At 45.5% G+C, this 17,838-nt stretch overlaps 1 protein-coding gene across 2 annotated transcripts in view; it reads left to right on the forward strand.

Annotated features, from left to right (window-relative positions):
- hars (histidyl-tRNA synthetase) overlaps positions 1–16,612 on the forward strand; it is a 29,734-nt gene extending 13,122 nt beyond the window's left edge. For both annotated transcript variants that reach the window (XM_079515300.1, XM_079515299.1), the window contains 6 exons: positions 3,044–3,137; positions 8,457–8,584; positions 9,991–10,275; positions 14,333–14,440; positions 15,144–15,290; positions 16,223–16,612. In XM_079515300.1, the coding sequence (XP_079371426.1) occupies positions 3,044–3,137; positions 8,457–8,584; positions 9,991–10,275; positions 14,333–14,440; positions 15,144–15,290; positions 16,223–16,282 (822 nt within the window). In that variant the 3' untranslated portion in view covers positions 16,283–16,612. The remainder of the gene's footprint in view (positions 1–3,043; positions 3,138–8,456; positions 8,585–9,990; positions 10,276–14,332; positions 14,441–15,143; positions 15,291–16,222) is intronic.
- The last annotated feature ends 1,226 nt before the right edge of the window (positions 16,613–17,838 follow it).

Consider the following 17,838-nt stretch of genomic DNA (forward strand, 5'->3'; position numbering starts at 1 on the left):
TTTACCTATTTTCTTTTTCCATTTTAACATGTTGCTATGTTGCTCTCACAATGTTCTTAAACTCCATATATGGTGTCGGACCCAATGCTGACTGCAGATAGGTCTCCAGAGAGTCAGAAACCTTTTGGGGAGGCACAGTGCGTGCGGCGTGTTCTCACGTAGCAAGCACTCCCTGCTTCCTCCAAGGTCGCGACTCTGCTATAACTTTGATTCTTCTATCAAAGGGCTTTGTACTTTTGCATGTCTAGGTGAGCGACCAGTTTGAACCAGTACAGATTGTTATTGCCCAGCTCATGCCATGCACGTGGAAGACCCACCCATTTTGGAGATAATGTGCTCTCTCATATACTCAATTCAAAGTGCATTTATTTAATGTTGCCCCAACGACTCCTTCAGAGCGGTTGTGACTTCATCACTTGTACGGTACATTTTACTTGTGGAATAAATTTCCCCGTCAGACCAGACCAAGTATTTTTATTTGACTCACTTATTTGTGAACAGTTGCACTTTTTATGCTTGATGCCAAATTGCTCGCATCAAACATGACATCTGGTCTACAGAGGATTTGACCTGAGTTCACACCTCTCTTTCTCAGAGAGAGGCGAGTCCTGTTCCACAGCCTGTGAAGGATCGATATGTATGGGCTGCAAATGTTGTATGTAGTTCTCCTGGTGTATTTGTACTTTTCTGTTCACAGTGACAAAGTCTATTCCCACATAACAGAAGTTTTCATGTTCCTCACGTCCGATTTGGAATGCAGATCTGAGCTGTGGTATCACTGTGGTGGAGGAGCTTAGATCTGAGCTGTGGTATCACTGTGGTGGAGGAGCTTAGATCTGAGCTGTGGTATCACTGTGGTGGAGGAGCTTAGATCTGAGCTGTGGTATCACTGTGGTGGAGGAGCTTAGATCTGAGCTGTGGTATCACTGTGGTGGAGGAGCTTAGATCTGAGCTGTGGTATCACTGGTGGAGGAGCTTAGATCTGAGCTGTGGTATCACTGTGGTGGAGGAGCTTAGATCTGAGCTGTGGTATCACTGTGGTGGAGGAGCTTAGATCTGAGCTGTGGTATCACTGTGGTGGAGGAGCTTAGATCTGAGCTGTGGTATCACTGTGGTGGAGGAGCTTAGATCTGAGCTGTGGTATCACTGTGGTGGAGGAGCTTAGATCTGAGCTGTGGTATCACTGTGGTGGAGGAGCTTTGTGTGAAGTCATCCACATGGCAGGCTAGAACTCCAGACAGCACAGTCCTTATCTAGCCAGTAGAAAATGGCTGGATCAACTTTGGAAATGTTACCTCCTGTTGCCAGCACTATTTCCTTCACTCTGTTGTACCAATAGAGAGAAGCATCTGCCAGTCCATAGACACACTTTTTTAGCTTCCATAATGTGCCTTCACTCTCAGCCTCAGGAGGAGGCCTGATGTAAACGCATCACGTGACAGTGTCATTCCCTGCAACAATGCAGACTTTATGTCCATTGAATGAGGTGTCCACTGTCTTTATGTCCATTGAATGAGGTGTCCACTGTCTTTATGTCCATTGAATGAGGTGTCCACTGTCTTTGACAAATCACTGCCACAAGCAGTCAGAGGGACTAGTCTGTAGCACATGTGGGGGAGTCCTTTTGCAAATCTTGTAACTCCTCAAAACCTCTAGTAACAGTTTCTTCCCCCAGGCAGTCAGGCTGCTGAACAGTTGACCTTGAACTGTATTGCACTTCACTTTGCACTTTGTGTTTGTGTTCTTCTTTGCACTATAGATGTTTGTTTTTGTTTAGTTTTTTTCTCCTGTGTCTATAAGACTGAGAGTGCTCTGAGCAAAATCATTTTCATTGTATTTATACTCTGTATCTATACATATGACAAAATAAACCTGAACCTGATCCCACGAGGTGTGCTTTTGGTACTGGTCCAGTGAGTGTCTCTTCAAGACTACGGTGCAACTGTAGAGAACAGTTGCAACGCTCACTTCACAGGGGTGTGATTTTTATTATCACAGTAGAAGTTTACAGACCAAACTGTAAATAAAAGGTTTACATGACTTTCTGCCTCAGTCCGTATATAGCGAGCTGTATTGAATAAGCAGAGAACAGAATATGGGACAGAGTTGCACCACTCACTTCACATGGGTGTGATTTTTATTATTACTACAGTAGTTTTTTTCTTATGAAAGCAGAGAGTCTTCTGTTTCATACGGTATATAGTATTTATATGTCGCTATAGGCCTTATTTTGTGAATATTGAGGAGTTCACGTCCATGTCTTCTCTGAAGTTATCTGGTGGGCACAAGCTGCATTCAATAACCAATTACTGTCTAACTGTAGATGGGATCAATGTTTACTGTTTTCCTCGTAAAAGTACACATTCAGGGCTTTCATTCGGTGTATAGGATGTATAGGATATTTATTGGGTTCAATTTTATATCTGCTTGTCAATGTCTCTGACTTTAAACCATCCATAACTCTGCTCGCTGTTCAAGATAACCACTTCCAGGCAAATGCAGGTGTTGCAAAAAGGTCTATCTCCAGAATGGAACATGGTAAAATCAAAATGTATTTTTTTAATTGAAGTGGACAAGTTCAGCTTTCTTTTGATGTATGCGTGTGATTCTCGCTATAAGAGAACATTTTGCTGTGGGCCCCCGAAAAAGGCCTTTGTGCAATGTTAAACGGTAGCAACATCAAAATAGGCCTGCCGAGATCCTGTAGCAATCAAAGTGTTAAAGGTACATCAGTTAATCCATCATCACATTCCTTTGGCACATAATTTGTTACTACCTCAAAATTATCAACTTTCGACATGTCTGCTGCATCTGTGGTGCCTGCAATACCAGTCTTTGTATTTGCCCCAAAACCTTCTGTATCTGTATTGTCAGCCGTGTGTTCTGTCTCATTTTGTCCTCCTCATCATTGATAATGCGCGTTGTTAACCGTTCTCCTTATGTGGTCTCCTGTCCTAGATGTCCTGGGACGAGGTGAAGGAGGAGATGGTCAAAGAGAAGGGGCTGTTGTTAACCGTTCTCCTTATGTGGTCTCCTGTCCTAGATGTCCTGGGACGAGGTGAAGGAGGAGATGGTCAAAGAGAAGGGGCTGTCGGAGCACATAGCGGACCAGATCGGGGAGTATGTGAGCATGCAGGGTGAGCCGATCCACATCCATATGACTGGGGAAGTCACATGCAGTAAAGGAGTCGAACCCACGGCACACTGCCAGACTGGATTACCAGCCAAGGTGCCTGGACCGCTGAGCCACGGCCCAGGCCTATGAGCATTAAGTTAACTGTGTGATTGTCCCAGGTGGTATGGACCTGTAGTCAACGGTGTGGTTGTCTCTACCAGGTGGTATGGACCTGTAGTCAACGGTGCGGTTGTCTCTACCAGGTGGTATGGACCTGTAGTCAACGGTGTGGTTGTCTCTACCAGGTGGTATGGACCTGTAGTCAACGGTGTGGTTGTCTCTACCAGGTGGTATGGACCTGTAGTTAACGGTGCGGTTGTCTCTACCAGGTGGTATGGACCTGTAGTCAACGGTGTGGTTGTCTCTACCAGGTGGTATGGACCTGTAGTCAACGGTGTGGTTGTCTCTACCAGGTGGTATGGACCTGTAGTCAACGGTGTGGTTGTCTCTACCAGGTGGTATGGACCTGTAGTCAACGGTGCGGTTGTCTCTACCAGGTGGTATGTACCTGTAGTCAACGGTGTGGTTGTCTCTACCAGGTGGTATGGACCTGTAGTCAACGGTGTGGTTGTCTCTACCAGGTGGTATGGACCTGTAGTCAACGGTGTGGTTGTCTCTACCAGGTGGTATGGACCTGTAGTCAACGGTGTGGTTGTCTCTACCAGGTGGTATGGACCTGTAGTCAACGGTGCGGTTGTCTCTACCAGGTGGTATGGACCTGTAGTCAACGGTGCGGTTGTCTCTACCAGGTGGTATGGACCTGTAGTCAACGGTGCGGTTGTCTCTACCAGGTGGTATGGACCTGTAGTCAACGGTGCGGTTGTCTCTACCAGGTGGTATGGACCTGTAGTTAACGGTGCGGTTGTCTCTACCAGGTGGTATGTACCTGTAGTCAACGGTGCGGTTGTCTCTACCAGGTGGTATGGACCTGTAGTCAACGGTGCGGTTGTCTCTACCAGGTGGTATGGACCTGTAGTGCTGCCGGAATTGTCCAAAAATGACATTCGGATATTCGTTTTAAAAACCTACGTGGATTCGACCAATTCGACCCATTCGGATTTCGATTCCGATTCGGAGCCATTCGGGGCCATTCGGATTTTTTAATAATTATATTTACACCAATACAACCTGAGACATAACATTTAAGATCGCATTGCTGGCGCAACTCTCTCTCCGCGCATTGGCGCTGCTGAAAACCGAGTTGGAACACAACGCATGCATTCTCCCTTCTCCCATAAAACTTCACGGCACGGAGGCAGTATTAATTCACAGAACAGAACACTGCATTGCTGCTGCTGCTGCCGGACCGGCGCCGCAGTTCATCCTTACGCATTTTATTTATCTTTTTATAATTTCCTGAAGGATAAAGTCGCTTCATGATTGAAGATTGATGAGTGATAGATCTGTGTGTTGTTGTCTAAAAATATACTCTCCCGTCCGTCCGAAACAACACAACACAACACAGCACAGCAAAATAAGTTTCGGTGTAGGCCAGGCCTGTCTCTGATTCTGATCACTAGGTACGCTGTTGACGGAAGATTTCACCCTTCTGAGCAGCGTACACTCACTGCGCAAATAACGTAAAAGGCCCCGCCCGCCCTGTGCTCACCGTTATTTGCGCACCGTCCGTACGCAAATAACGTAGTGCGCTCTTTGCCGACTTTGCGCAGGGCGGGCGGGGGCCTTTTGTGAATCGGAACTACGCAGCCTGCGTAGTCTGCGTTTAGGAAGAGTGCGAGGCAGCTGATTTATTCTTCAATGTATGCCGGTGTCGGCGTGTCGCGTGGCAAATATAACTAATCTACAAGCTCACAACGCTTACCCACGGAACCGTCTCGCGAAAACTTGCACAGCATTTTTTTTTTTTCATTCGAATCTTAAAGGAGCATTCAGTGATTTGGGTGATTTGGAAAACCACCCAGCCCGCCCGGTAACAAAATGTGCACATGCACACGCTCTACAGTGGGGGGAAGTGCAACAGCATGTGCACCAAGGACCGCCCCCACACATGATTGGAGGAAGGCCCCTCTCATCCTGATTGGATGAAGGCTTTGCCACCCGCCACCAAAACTGAAACTAGAGTTTTTTGACCCCAGAGGCTCACTGGGGACAGGGAGGAACTCCTTATATGGTCAGCACACTCTATAGTAGGGAGGATTATCCAAATAAAAAGAAAAAATAAGTGATATTTGAATGAAGCAAAATCACTGAATATACCTTTAATTTTATATATTCAGTTATTCATTTCTTTTTTTGATTCGAAAATTCGTTCGAATATGGAATATTCGTTGGCAGCTCTATGGACCTGTAGTTAACGGTGTGGTTGTCTCTACCAGGTGGTATGGACCTGTAGTTAACGGTGCGGTTGTCTCTACCAGGTGGTATGGACCTGTAGTTAACGGTGCGGTTGTCTCTACCAGGTGGTATGGACCTGTAGTCAACGGTGCGGTTGTCTCTACCAGGTGGTATGGACCTGTAGTTAACGGTGCGGTTGTCTCTACCAGGTGGTATGGACCTGTAGTCAACGGTGCGGTTGTCTCTACCAGGTGGTATGGACCTGTAGTTAACGGTGCGGTTGTCTCTACCAGGTGGTATGGACCTCTAGTCAACGGTGCGGTTGTCTCTACCAGGTGGTATGGACCTGTAGTTAACGGTGCGGTTGTCTCTACCAGGTGGTATGGACCTGTAGTCAACGGTGCGGTTGTCTCTACCAGGTGGTATGGACCTGTAGTTAACGGTGCGGTTGTCTCTACCAGGTGGTATGGACCTGTAGTCAACGGTGCGGTTGTCTCTACCAGGTGGTATGGACCTGTAGTTAACGATGCGGTTGTCTCTACCAGGTGGTATGGACCTGTAGTTAACGGTGTGGTTGTCTCTACCAGGTGGTATGGACCTGTAGTTAACGGTGTGGTTGTCTCTACCAGGTGGTATGGACCTGTAGTCAACGGTGCGGTTGTCTCTACCAGGTGGTATGGACCTGTAGTCAACGGTGCGGTTGTCTCTACCAGGTGGTATGGACCTGTAGTTAACGGTGCGGTTGTCTCTACCAGGTGGTATGGACCTGTAGTTAACGGTGCGGTTGTCTCTACCAGGTGGTATGGACCTGTAGTTAACGGTGTGGTTGTCTCTACCAGGTGGTATGGACCTGTAGTCAACGGTGTGGTTGTCTCTACCAGGTGGTATTGACCTGTAGTTAACGGTGTGGTTGTCTCTACCAGGTGGTATGGACCTGTAGTCAACGGTGCGGTTGTCTCTACCAGGTGGTATGGACCTGTAGTTAACGGTGCGGTTGTCTCTACCAGGTGGTATGGACCTGTAGTTGTCTCCACCAGGCCGAAGGCATGGGGAGAGAGTATGTTTTGCACTCCGTCCGTGTGTCCGTCCGTGTGTGTGTCCTTCCGTCCGTCCGTTACCAGCTAATCTCCGGCACCGTTAACCTGGTCGATGCCAAACTTTGCACACACACTCCCTGGATGCCAACGATGAACCTCTGCCCTGCATTTTCCAGAACGGCCTGTTATAGCGCCACCATGAGGCAGCTTTTCACATTGTTTACCTAAAACTGCACCGATCTGCGTGAAACGTTGCATGCACACTAGAGGCCAAGGACAAACCTTTCACCTGCATTTTCCGCATCTGCCTTTTATAGCGCCACCAGGAGGCCGACTTTTGTAAAACACATTTTTTGATATTACTCCTCCAGATTCTGTCCAAAAATCTCACAAATCGTTACACAGTATCTCTATGGTCATGTGTTCAAGTCGGATCTGTCCGATATTTCATATTCCATCCTAATTGGCTATAATTGGCTTTCACAGTTTGCAAGATTGCCCCGTTTTGAACAAAAGCCTCAAATCATGAACGCAGCATGCAATTTACGTGAAATCTTTCACACATTTTCTTACTAGGCTGAGGAATATATCCCACCCTTTTCACATTGGCCTGTTATAGCGCCACCAACAGGTTGATTTTTGCAAAACACATTTTTGGAACAAAATGCCTCAAGTCATCCAATTGCCATCAAAGGCAAACATGTTTATATTACTCCTAAACATTTGGCCAAACATTTCACACAGTCCTATCCTCCTGGTGGAGACCTGTGCCCAGAAGGGCACTTTTTCTAGTTAACTGTGTGATTGTCTCTACCAGGTGGTATGGACCTGTAGTTAACGGTGTGGTTGTCTCTACCAGGTGGTATGGACCTGTAGTCAACGGTGCGGTTGTCTCTACCAGGTGGTATGGACCTGTAGTTAACGGTGTGGTTGTCTCTACCAGGTGGTATGGACCTGTAGTTAACGGTGTGGTTGTCTCTACCAGGTGGTATGGAACCCCTTTTGGTGTTAGCATTATGTTATGCTTTAGCTATTGAAAAATAGCAGCTTATAGCGCGCCACCGAGTGGTGCGCTACGAGCTTGTAGGTCTGCTATTTTTGAAAAATCGAAGAACGACTGACATAGAAACATAGCTTTTTCAGAAAACTGTCAGGATGTAGAAGACATTTTTAGAATCTGATCTCAGGTCAAAATGGGTTAACAGTGTGGTGGTTCCAGGTGGTATGGACCTAGCAGAGCGCTAGGCTAACAGTGTGGTTGGTTGTTCCAGGTGGTATGGACCTAGCAGAGCGCTAGGCTAACAGTGTGGTTGTTCCAGGTGGTATGGACCTAGCAGAGCGCTAGGCTAACAGTGTGGTTGTTCCAGGTGGTATGGACCTAGCAGAGCGCTAGGCTAACAGTGTGGTGGTTCCAGGTGGTATGGACCTAGCAGAGCGCTAGGCTAACAGTGTGGTTGTTCCAGGTGGTATGTGTTGTAATCTAAATACGGGACCCTCGTCTGGGTTGACAGACAGGTAGTGTGTGCAGGCTGGGTGGTGTGTGACAATCCTGTTGAAGTATTACTTTGGTACGGCGACTGCGGCAGCGGCCGGCGCGTACCCGGGAGAACAAATTAACGAGACACGAGACAGTATCACGCTAAGGTTCACAAAGTTTATTACACAAACAGGAAACATATATAGTGCTGGATCATAATGACGTAACAATAAGATATGAGACAGAAGAACGTGCCTACTGCAGCAAGGCTGACCTTGCTGTCGCCTAGATGTCTCTCGTAGCCTATCTATAAAGCATGCTACAGTACCGGCAGTACACAATACATATCACGTACACTGTATCTCAAGTTCAAGTACATAGACTAAGATGTACTGTGCATGGGCTAATATCATAACAGATCACAACAGTATGGACCTAGCAGAGCGCTAGGCTAACAGTGTGGTTGTTCCAGGTGGTATGGACCTAGCAGAGCGTCTCCTCCAGGACCCTAAGATGAGCCAGAGCCCAGCGGCGTGCGCCGGCCTCAAGGACATGAGTCAGCTGTTCAGCTACCTGGAACTGTTCCAGGTCACAGACAAGGTAAGGAGCACAGCCCAGTCGTAAGTTCCTAAACAATGACCTTGGCATTGATGGAGCAGAGCCAGTCAGTCCAAAATGACAAGCTTGACTTGATCTTGTGAGCGACGTAGATCAACTATTTTCACAATATTCATCTGTAGAAAGCGAGTCAAACTAAATGTAACGCCTCAACTCCTACTAATTAAGGCTCTGTTTCATTTAGTGTGCATTGGTTCCAAAGATTTTAATTTCAAGCCAAGGACCCCCATAACTCTGAGAGTGTACAAAGTAAGGGTCCATTTGGTTCCATTTGTACACTCTCGGAGTTACACAGCCATTTGGAACCCACTCAAGGACACATTGAGACCCACTGTTGTAGCTGAGTGTTACCAGTGTCGAGCCGACATGCACAATAGCAGCACTCTGACTCCGTTTGACCAGAATGGAACAGAGCCTTCATTTAGTATCAGCGGTATCACCTGTGAAGGAAGTAGGGAAGGGGCCCAAGTTCTTTCCAAAATAGCATGTGTGCATAGAGCCCATTCCAAGTGGTTGGGGGGGGGGGGGGGGGGTTCAAATATTCAAATATATTTTTTGGGGGGCGTTTCACGCAGTGGTGTTTTTGGCAGCATTTTCATTTAGTTTTAGTCACATTTTAGTCACCTGGAATGTTTTAGTGTTAGTTTAGCTTTAGTCGACTAAATGTCATAAGATTTTAGTCGACTAAATCTACAGGTGATTTAGTCGACTAAAATGAATTTTGGCAGGCCTTGATGCCGTCGAAATGACTGATTTTACACTTGCTGAAAATAGCAGATCTACAAGCTGCGACGCGTTGTGAGCTTGTAGATCGACTATTTTCAGTATGCAACCAAGTGTAAAATGACTCATACTGGTTCTTTTGTCCACTAGTCCCTTCCTAACATTTTAGTCCAGTTTTTATTTGTTGACGAAATTGTCAGTATATTTAGTCTTAGTCTTTTAGCCGTCATAGCTTAGTTTTCATTTAGTTTCCATTTTTAGTTTTTGTCAGTGGTAGTCGACGGACATTTTTCATCTTACCTCTTTCATCTTATCAAACATTTTTTGTTTGATGGCTGTGTTGTGCCCCCCCTCCCCCGCATCAAACAAAAATGTTTGGTCAAACCATGTGACTTCCATTGGGGCGGCCATTAACCCATTTTGGGTGGGAACCCCTTTTGGTGTTAGCATTATGTTATGCTTTAGCTATTGAAAAATAGCAGACCTACAAGCTCGTAGCGCGCCACCGAGTGGCGCGCTACGAGCTTGTAGACATTTTTAGAATCTGATCTCAGGTCAAAATGGGTTAAACACGGACAAGACAGCCGTCTCAATGGTGTGATTTGAGGCCTAAGTTTTAGTCGACAAAAACACGGCCCCTGTTGTTCCCATCCCTCTCCCCCTAGGTGGTGTTCGACCTCAGCCTGGCCAGAGGTCTGGACTACTACACGGGCGTCATCTACGAGGCCATACTGAGCCAGCAGGCCACCACGCCCCCCGCCGCGGAGGACGGCGCTCAGAACGGCGCCGAGGCGGCGGCGGCGGCGGCGGGCAGCGTGGGCAGCGTGGCCGGGGGCGGCCGCTACGACGGCCTGGTGGGCATGTTCGACCCCAAGGGCAGGAAGGTGCCCTGCGTGGGCGTCAGCATCGGCATCGAGAGGATCTTCTCCATCATGGAGGCCAAGGCCAAGGTAGAGCAAGGATCTGTTTTCTTTTCTTTGACGGGAAAAAAAACATGTTTGAAGTGAGGGGGTTCGCTCTTATCATCATACGTCATCGTCTCATTCCGGGCCAATCACAAGTTGCGTCCTCACTTTTGTCGTCAATGTTTGTGTTACGCAATGTTTGTGTTTACACGGAACACTCACGATTGTCCTGTCAATGGCATTTAACCCATTTTAGGCGGGAACCCTTTTTGGTGTTTTAAACATTATGTTGTAATTTAGTGGAGCGCTACGAGCTTGTAGGTCTGCTATTTTTGAAAAATCTTGAAAATATTTATTTCAGAAAACTGGAGGATTTAGGAGACATTTTTTAAATTTCGAGGTCAGGCCTAAATGGGTTAATGTTTGTGTTAGGACAAAGTTTGTGTTTGCACACACACCAAAAGCTGGACATAGGAGGGGCTATGGCCCCTCAAAAGGTCCTTATGCACACCTATGAGAGACAGGTGCATGGGATAAATGAACTAGAATAGTAGGAGACTGTTTGACTCTGTGTTTGTCAGTCGCCTCTTTATGCCTGATGAAGGTCTGACGGACCGACACGTTGCTCTAAGGCTTCAATAAAATTCCGTAAGTGAAGACAGTGTGCGGGATTCCAGTCTTTCTCCTACTAAGGGGCTGCAACGCTCGTCGCACATCCCAGACTATTCTGCCTTCTGGTTCCAAAACTATGGAATGAACTCCCCATTGTAATCAGAACTGCAGACTCGGTCCCAATCTTCCGCCGTAGTCTGAAAACCCACCTCTTCAGACTCCATCTTAGCCCGTAGCACCTGCCTGTAGCACTTGCACTGGCCTCGGCGACCTTACAGGCGTATGCAAAGGCTAAACTTATGTAATTTAGAAAGCATTTTATGTAGACATGGCACTCTATAGTGTATAGTATACTAGCTTCACTAGTACAGATATTCTACTGTTAGACAGATGTTAGGTTCTTAGCTTCTAAGCTTGCTTATGATTCTTGATGACTATTTCTATGTGTTTGATGTATTACTATGTGTTGTTCTTGCTTACTTTAAGTCACTCTGGATTAAGAGCGTCTGCTAAATGCCTACATTGTAAATTGTAATTTGTTGTGTAGTCTTAGAGACACAACAGATTGTTATGAACCAATGTCAGAACACGAAAGTTGTTCAGCATGAGGGGACGCATATGGGTATCAAAGTGTCATTGCCAACGGTCAAACGGTTCATGAGCTATGCACGTTCAAAGTTAGCATTTTCAATTGAGCGCTATAGCGCCACCATTTGGCCAATCGTCTTGGGCTTCGCATATTCACCGTTTGGCATGGCCCTCTACCAGATTACCGCGTTTCGCGAAAACCGACTGCACCATTCAGTCAGAACAGCTATTTTTGGCGGGAGAAGGAGAAGAAGAAAAATAAACACAAAAACAATAAGTGACCAAAGACACTGCGTGACTTCTTGGTCCCTAATAACCAAATATTACAAAAAGCAGGTGCATATGCCTTCCTCTAGTGTGAGGTCAGTTAAGAGTCTTTTAAAAGTAGTAATTGAAACCGTTAGTTGCTGCGAGAGTGAGGACTAGCCAACACCAACTCGGGATTCCTGGATCGCTGCCCTCCACAAATTCCTATCCAACATCATTGAAACAAGGACGTTCAACTTCAATTTGTTTTGACAATTCTTCCATAAATGTGGAGCATACACCCTGAAGGCAGTATCTCCCAATTTAGTAGTAGTTTTTGGTACCTTCAACAAAAGACATACCTGCTTCCATGTGAATGCAGCCTTAGACATACCTGCTTCCATGTGAATGCAGCCTTAGGCATACCTGCTTCCATGTGAATGCAGCCTTAGACATACCTGCTTCCATGTGAATGCAGCCTTAGACATACCTGCTTCTATGTGAATGCAGCCTTAGGCATACCTGATTCCATGTGAATGCAGCCTTAGACATACCTGCTTCCATGTGAATGCAGCCTTAGACATACCTGATTCCATGTGAATGCAGCCTTAGCCATACCTGCTTCCATGTGAATGCAGCCTTAGACATACCTGATTCCATGTGAATGCAGCCTTAGGCATACCTGCTTCCATGTGAATGCAGCCTTAGACATACCTGATTCCATGTGAATGCAGCCTTAGGCATACCTGCTTCCATGTGAATGCAGCCTTAGGCATACCTGTCAAGACCTTGTTTTGTGGGAAGTTGGTTCCGTTCATCCATTGTGTCATCTCTTGTGCATGATATCAACTGCAAGTAATCGTATATCCGGCACTGTACTTAACTGATGGCGTTATTGGCATGTTATCGGCATGTTATCGGCATGTTATTGGCATGTTATCGGCATGTTATTGGCATGTTATCGGCATGTTATTGGCATGTTATTGGCATGTTATCGGCATGTTATCGGCATGTTATTGGCATGTTATCGGCATGTTATTGGCATGTTATCGGCATGTTATCGGCATGTTATTAGCATGTTATCGGCATGTTATTGCTGCACACAGTTGTGTGTACTAAGTCAGTGGTTCCCAAAGTGGGGTCCGGGGACCCCCAGGGGTCCTTGAGAGAGTTCCAGGGGGTCCCCAGCTGAAAGATAGATTAGTAACCAAATGGACCCTTATAGGGTGTGTAACTCAGAGACTGTACAAATGGAACCCTAACGGACCCTAACGGGTCCATTTGGTTCCATTTGTACACACTCAGAGTTAAATTAAGTTGGAATCAAATATACATGGTGGTCCCAGAGATAGGAATGCCATTGAATGGGGGTCCGTAGACTAATGCATGTCAAACTGCGGGTCCTTGCAATTAAATGGGTTGAGAATCTCTGCTAGAGACGTAAGCATCTTCTCTTATTGGGTGGGTCCCTGGCATATCTTTTCAATTGGGGGTCCGCGGGCTTATTAGTGTCAATTTGGGGGTCCTTGACATGAAGAAGTTTGGGAACCCCTGTACTAAGTGATATGAGCACCGGCTACCCTGAACGAGGTTCAATCCTTTGTCATTTTCCACCTGCTGGCAGATCAGTGTTGTTTTTGGCAGCAAATTTCTATTTTAGTTTTAGTCATAGTTCTCTTGAATAGTTTTCACTTAGTTTTAGTCATATTTTAGTCCCCTGGAATGTGTTGGTGTTAGTCTAGTTTTAGTTGATTTAGTGTCGACTATAATGTATTTTGGCGGGCCTTGATGCCGTCGTAATGACTGTTTTTACAGTTGCTGAAAACAGCCGATCTACAAGCTCACAACGCGTCGCAGCGCGACACGTTGTGAGCTTGTAGATCGGCTATTTTCAGCATGCAACAAATTGTAAAATGACTTATACTGGATCTCTTGTCCCTTGTCTTGTCCCTTCCTAACATTTTAGTCTAGTTTTTTATTTGTTGACGAAATTGTCAGTATATTTAGTCTTGGTTTCAGTCATCATAGCTTAGTTTTAATTTAGTTTCCGTTTAGTTTTCGTCAGTGGAAAAAGGTAGTCGACGAACATTTTTCGTCTTAGTTTTAGTCGACGAAATCAACACTGGTGCAGAGGGGGGACTTTTGGTCCTTGATGGGCACCTGCCCTTTTGGTGCTTGATGGGCACCTGCCCTTTTGGTGCTTGATGGGCACCTGCCCTTTTGGTGCTTGATGGTCACCTGCCCTTTTGGTGCTTGATGGGCACCTGCCCTTTTGGTGCTTGATGGGCACCTGCCCTTTTGGTGCTTGATGGGCACCTGCCCTTTTGGTGCTTGATGGGCACCTGCCCTTTTGGTGCTTGATGGGCACCTGCCCTTTTGGTGCTTGATGGGCACCTGCCCTTTTGGTGCTTGATGGGCACCTGCCCTTTTGGTGCTTGATGGGCACCTGCCCTTTTGGTGCTTGATGGGCACCTGCCCTTTTGGTGCTTGATGGGCACCTGCCCTTTTGGTGCTTGATAGGCATCTGCCCTTTTGGTGCTTGATGGGCACCTGCCCTTTTGCCTCAAAGTCCACCCCACAATGTCCGGGCCAAGTTATTGTGGAACATACTAGTTGTTATGATAAATAATAGATGTAATGGTTGTGTTTCCTCCAGGGAGACGTGCGGACCACAGAGACCCAGATCATGGTGGCCTCGGCGCAGAAGAACCTTCTGGAGGAGAGGCTGAAGCTCACAGCCGAGCTCTGGAACGCCGGCATCAAGGTCTGCATTTATAGAGGGCTATAGTGTTTACATCAGTGGTTTTCAACCAGTGGTCCTTAACCCATTCAGGACGGGAACCCCTTTTTGTGTTTAAGCATTATTTTATACTTTAGCTATTGAAAAATAGCAGATATACGAGCTTCTGCTATTTTTGAAAAATCGTGAAAATGGGGGACAAATCTTTGAATACATATTCTTTCAGAGCGAACGCTTTTAACTCAAATCTTTGCTTCTGGGGGGGGGGGGGAGGGCTGGAACAACATATTTTCAGATGGGGGTCTGCGGCCAAATGCAGATAATTCTGGGGGTCCTTGACGTGAAAAAGGTTGAGAACCACTGACATAGAAACATAGGTTTTTCTGAAAACTGTAAGAATTTAGAAGACATTTGTAGAATCTAGTGTCAGTCAGGTCTAAATGGGTTAAGGGGGTTCCAGGTGGTCACCAGCTAAATGATGGACAGTTGGTAACAAAATGGACCCTTCTTAGATCTTTAGCTCTTGAGAGTGTAACATTTTTTCGCTCTCAAGAGTTAAATCATTGTCCGTGGCTCAAGTGCAAAATGAATAATGGACTTTGATATGAAAAGGGTTGAAAACCACTGCTTTACATGATCAGACCATGGTTCAGGTGTACTCACTGTGTGTGTGCGCGCGTGTGTGTTCTTGTGTGTGTGTGTGCGTGACGTGTTTGTGTGTGTGCAGACAGAGACCATGTACAAAAAGAGCCCCAAGATGTTGAACCAGCTGCAGTATGCAGAGGCAACAGGGGTCCCCCTAGTGGCCATCCTGGGAGAACAGGAGCTGAGAGATGGAGTGGTCAAACTGCGCACTGTTTCCACCAGAGAGGAGGTGGGGGAACATTGCGGGGGGGGGACGACGACGACGACCAGATCACTTTCCCTAGCCTTGACAACCTTGCAGGCGAATGCAAAGGCTAAAATTATTGATGACTAATTGACTATTTCTATTTGTTTTGGATGTATTACCATGTGTTATTGTAAATCGCTCTGGATTAAGAGTGTCTGCTAGTGCTAAATGCCTGAATAGAGAGTATGCGCATGCTTAAAGTGAATGGCACATCGAGTGGCAAATCGAGTGGCAAAGCTACAGGCAAAGTGAGTTTAACATTGTTTAATGTTGTTTAATGCAATCAGATAAGACTTTTCTGTGTGGATGTATGGGCTGTCAAGGCCAGAAAGTAGTTTTTTGCCACTCAGTAGGCGTTCCTGCATAACTTCCTCGTTTTGATGATGATGTCACACGCATACCCTCTATTGTAAATTGTTCTAAATTGACCTATAGCTAAACCCCTCCCCAAACTGCTATGGTCCAATCACAGCTAAGCATTACATGGGTTAGACAAACCTCTCCACCAATAGTTGTCCTATATGATAAAACATTGTTTTACAAAAGTAATGCCACGCACATATCTTTCCAGTGCATATGGCTGGCCTTGTTGACGGATTTGGAAGAGATTTTGAAGGTCTGGTTCCAAAAAGGAACCCGTATTTAATGTGTAAAATCCATGGTTTTTACATTGGAATGAATGAGCCCGGCTGGAAAGTGTCCAAGTGGGAGAGGGCAGGGCTTAGCTGAAGGGGAATTGTGACAGTGAGGTGGCAATTTTTAGGACTTTTCAGACATTCTTTAATACCTCAACAAAAAGAAAGAAAAAGTGCTTATAATTTTTGTTGACATTCAAATTTCATTCAAATCATGAAATTCGTTCCGACTGACAGCCCGAGCGCAACTTTACGCAAGATGTGTCTTTTTACTTGCAGGTTTCCATCCCTAGAGGAGATCTAATAGCAGAGATCAGGAGAAGGACCTCGGAGGTCTAGTCCTCTCTGCTCTCTGCCCGACAACAGCTGCTCCGCTTCACCCCATTGGTCAACGTACATTAAACCTACAGAAGAATCCTCCAGGACTCAACCAATACAGTTCTCTTGGACAAATCATATTTCACTGTCCGGGATGCAACTTCTCCATACATTGCAGACGGACACTAGTATAGAGCACCGAAGTCTGACCTAATTTATACATAATTATACCTGGGTCGTGTTTTTTTTTTTTTTCCCCCGCCCCCATTCTGAATTTCCATAGACTTTATTTTTATTTTTACATTGTGTCAATTAAGAACTGTGTTCCCAAAATAAACAAATGATCCCGCCCGTTTCACTCATATAGTTATGAAGAATCGACTGATGGCGAGAAAACGCTATAAGGGGTAGGCAACCTTAGGCACGGGTGCCAACATTGGCACAGCAGAGGGTGATCACTGGCACAAGTGTGAGAGAGATGATTTTTCTTTTAAATTTAAATGTATATAAAAAAAGGTTTACAGTTAAATTAAGTCACATCTGTATGCAAATTACATCCTGCCACATAATTCTACATTAATTTAAACTCACATTAATTGAACTCTGATTGGGGAGACGGTGGTAAAAATAATAGAGTCTAAAAATCATACATGCTGATGTGAAAGAAAATAAAAATAAAGGTTATGTGTGTATGAACAATCAAAATCGGATGGAAATATATAATTTGGATGTGTCATAATTAAACGTAATGTCGATATGGCACGGCAACTATCAAGAAAATAAAGACAAGGCACTTCATGTCGAAAAGGTTGCAGCCCCCTGGCTTTAACCCATTTTGGGCGGGAACCCCTTTTGGTGTTAGCATTATGTTATGCTTTAGCTATTGAAAAATAGCAGATCTACAAGCTCATAGCGCGCCACCGAGTGGCGCGCTACGAACTTGTAGGTCTGCTATTTTTGAAAAATCGAAGAAACTGCATTTATAGAGGGCTATAGTGCTTTACATCAGTGGTTTTCAACCAGTGGTCCTTAACCCATTCAGGACGGGAACGCCTTTTTGTGTTTAAGCATTATTTTATACTTTAGCTATTGAAAAATAGCAGATCTACAAGCTCATAGCGCGGCACCGACATAGAAACATAGCTTTTTCAGAAAACTGTCAGGATGTAGACATTTTTAGAATCTGATCTCAGGTCAAAATGGGATGAACCGGCGCTTATGTGCCACACAGCCGTTCACAGCAGTGTTGTTTTCGTCGACTACCTTTTTTCACTGGCGAAAACTGAATTAAAACTAAATGTAAACTAAGCAATGATGACTAAAACAAAGACTAAATATACTGACAATTTCGTCGACAAATAAAAACTAGAAGTTAGGAAGGGACTAGTGGACAAGAGATCCAGTATAAGTCATTTTACAATTGGTTGCATGCTGAAAATGGCTGATCTACAAGCTCAACGCGTCGCGCTGCGCGCTTGTAGATCGGCTATTTTCAACAAGTGTAAAATGAGCCATTAGGACGGCATCAAGGCCCCGACAAAATTAATTTTGTTCGATTAAATCAAATGTAGATTTAG

The sequence above is a fragment of the Electrona antarctica genome (genome assembly GCF_951216825.1).
Source record: "Electrona antarctica genome assembly, chromosome: 1".
Taxonomy (NCBI): Eukaryota; Metazoa; Chordata; class Actinopteri; order Myctophiformes; family Myctophidae; genus Electrona; species Electrona antarctica.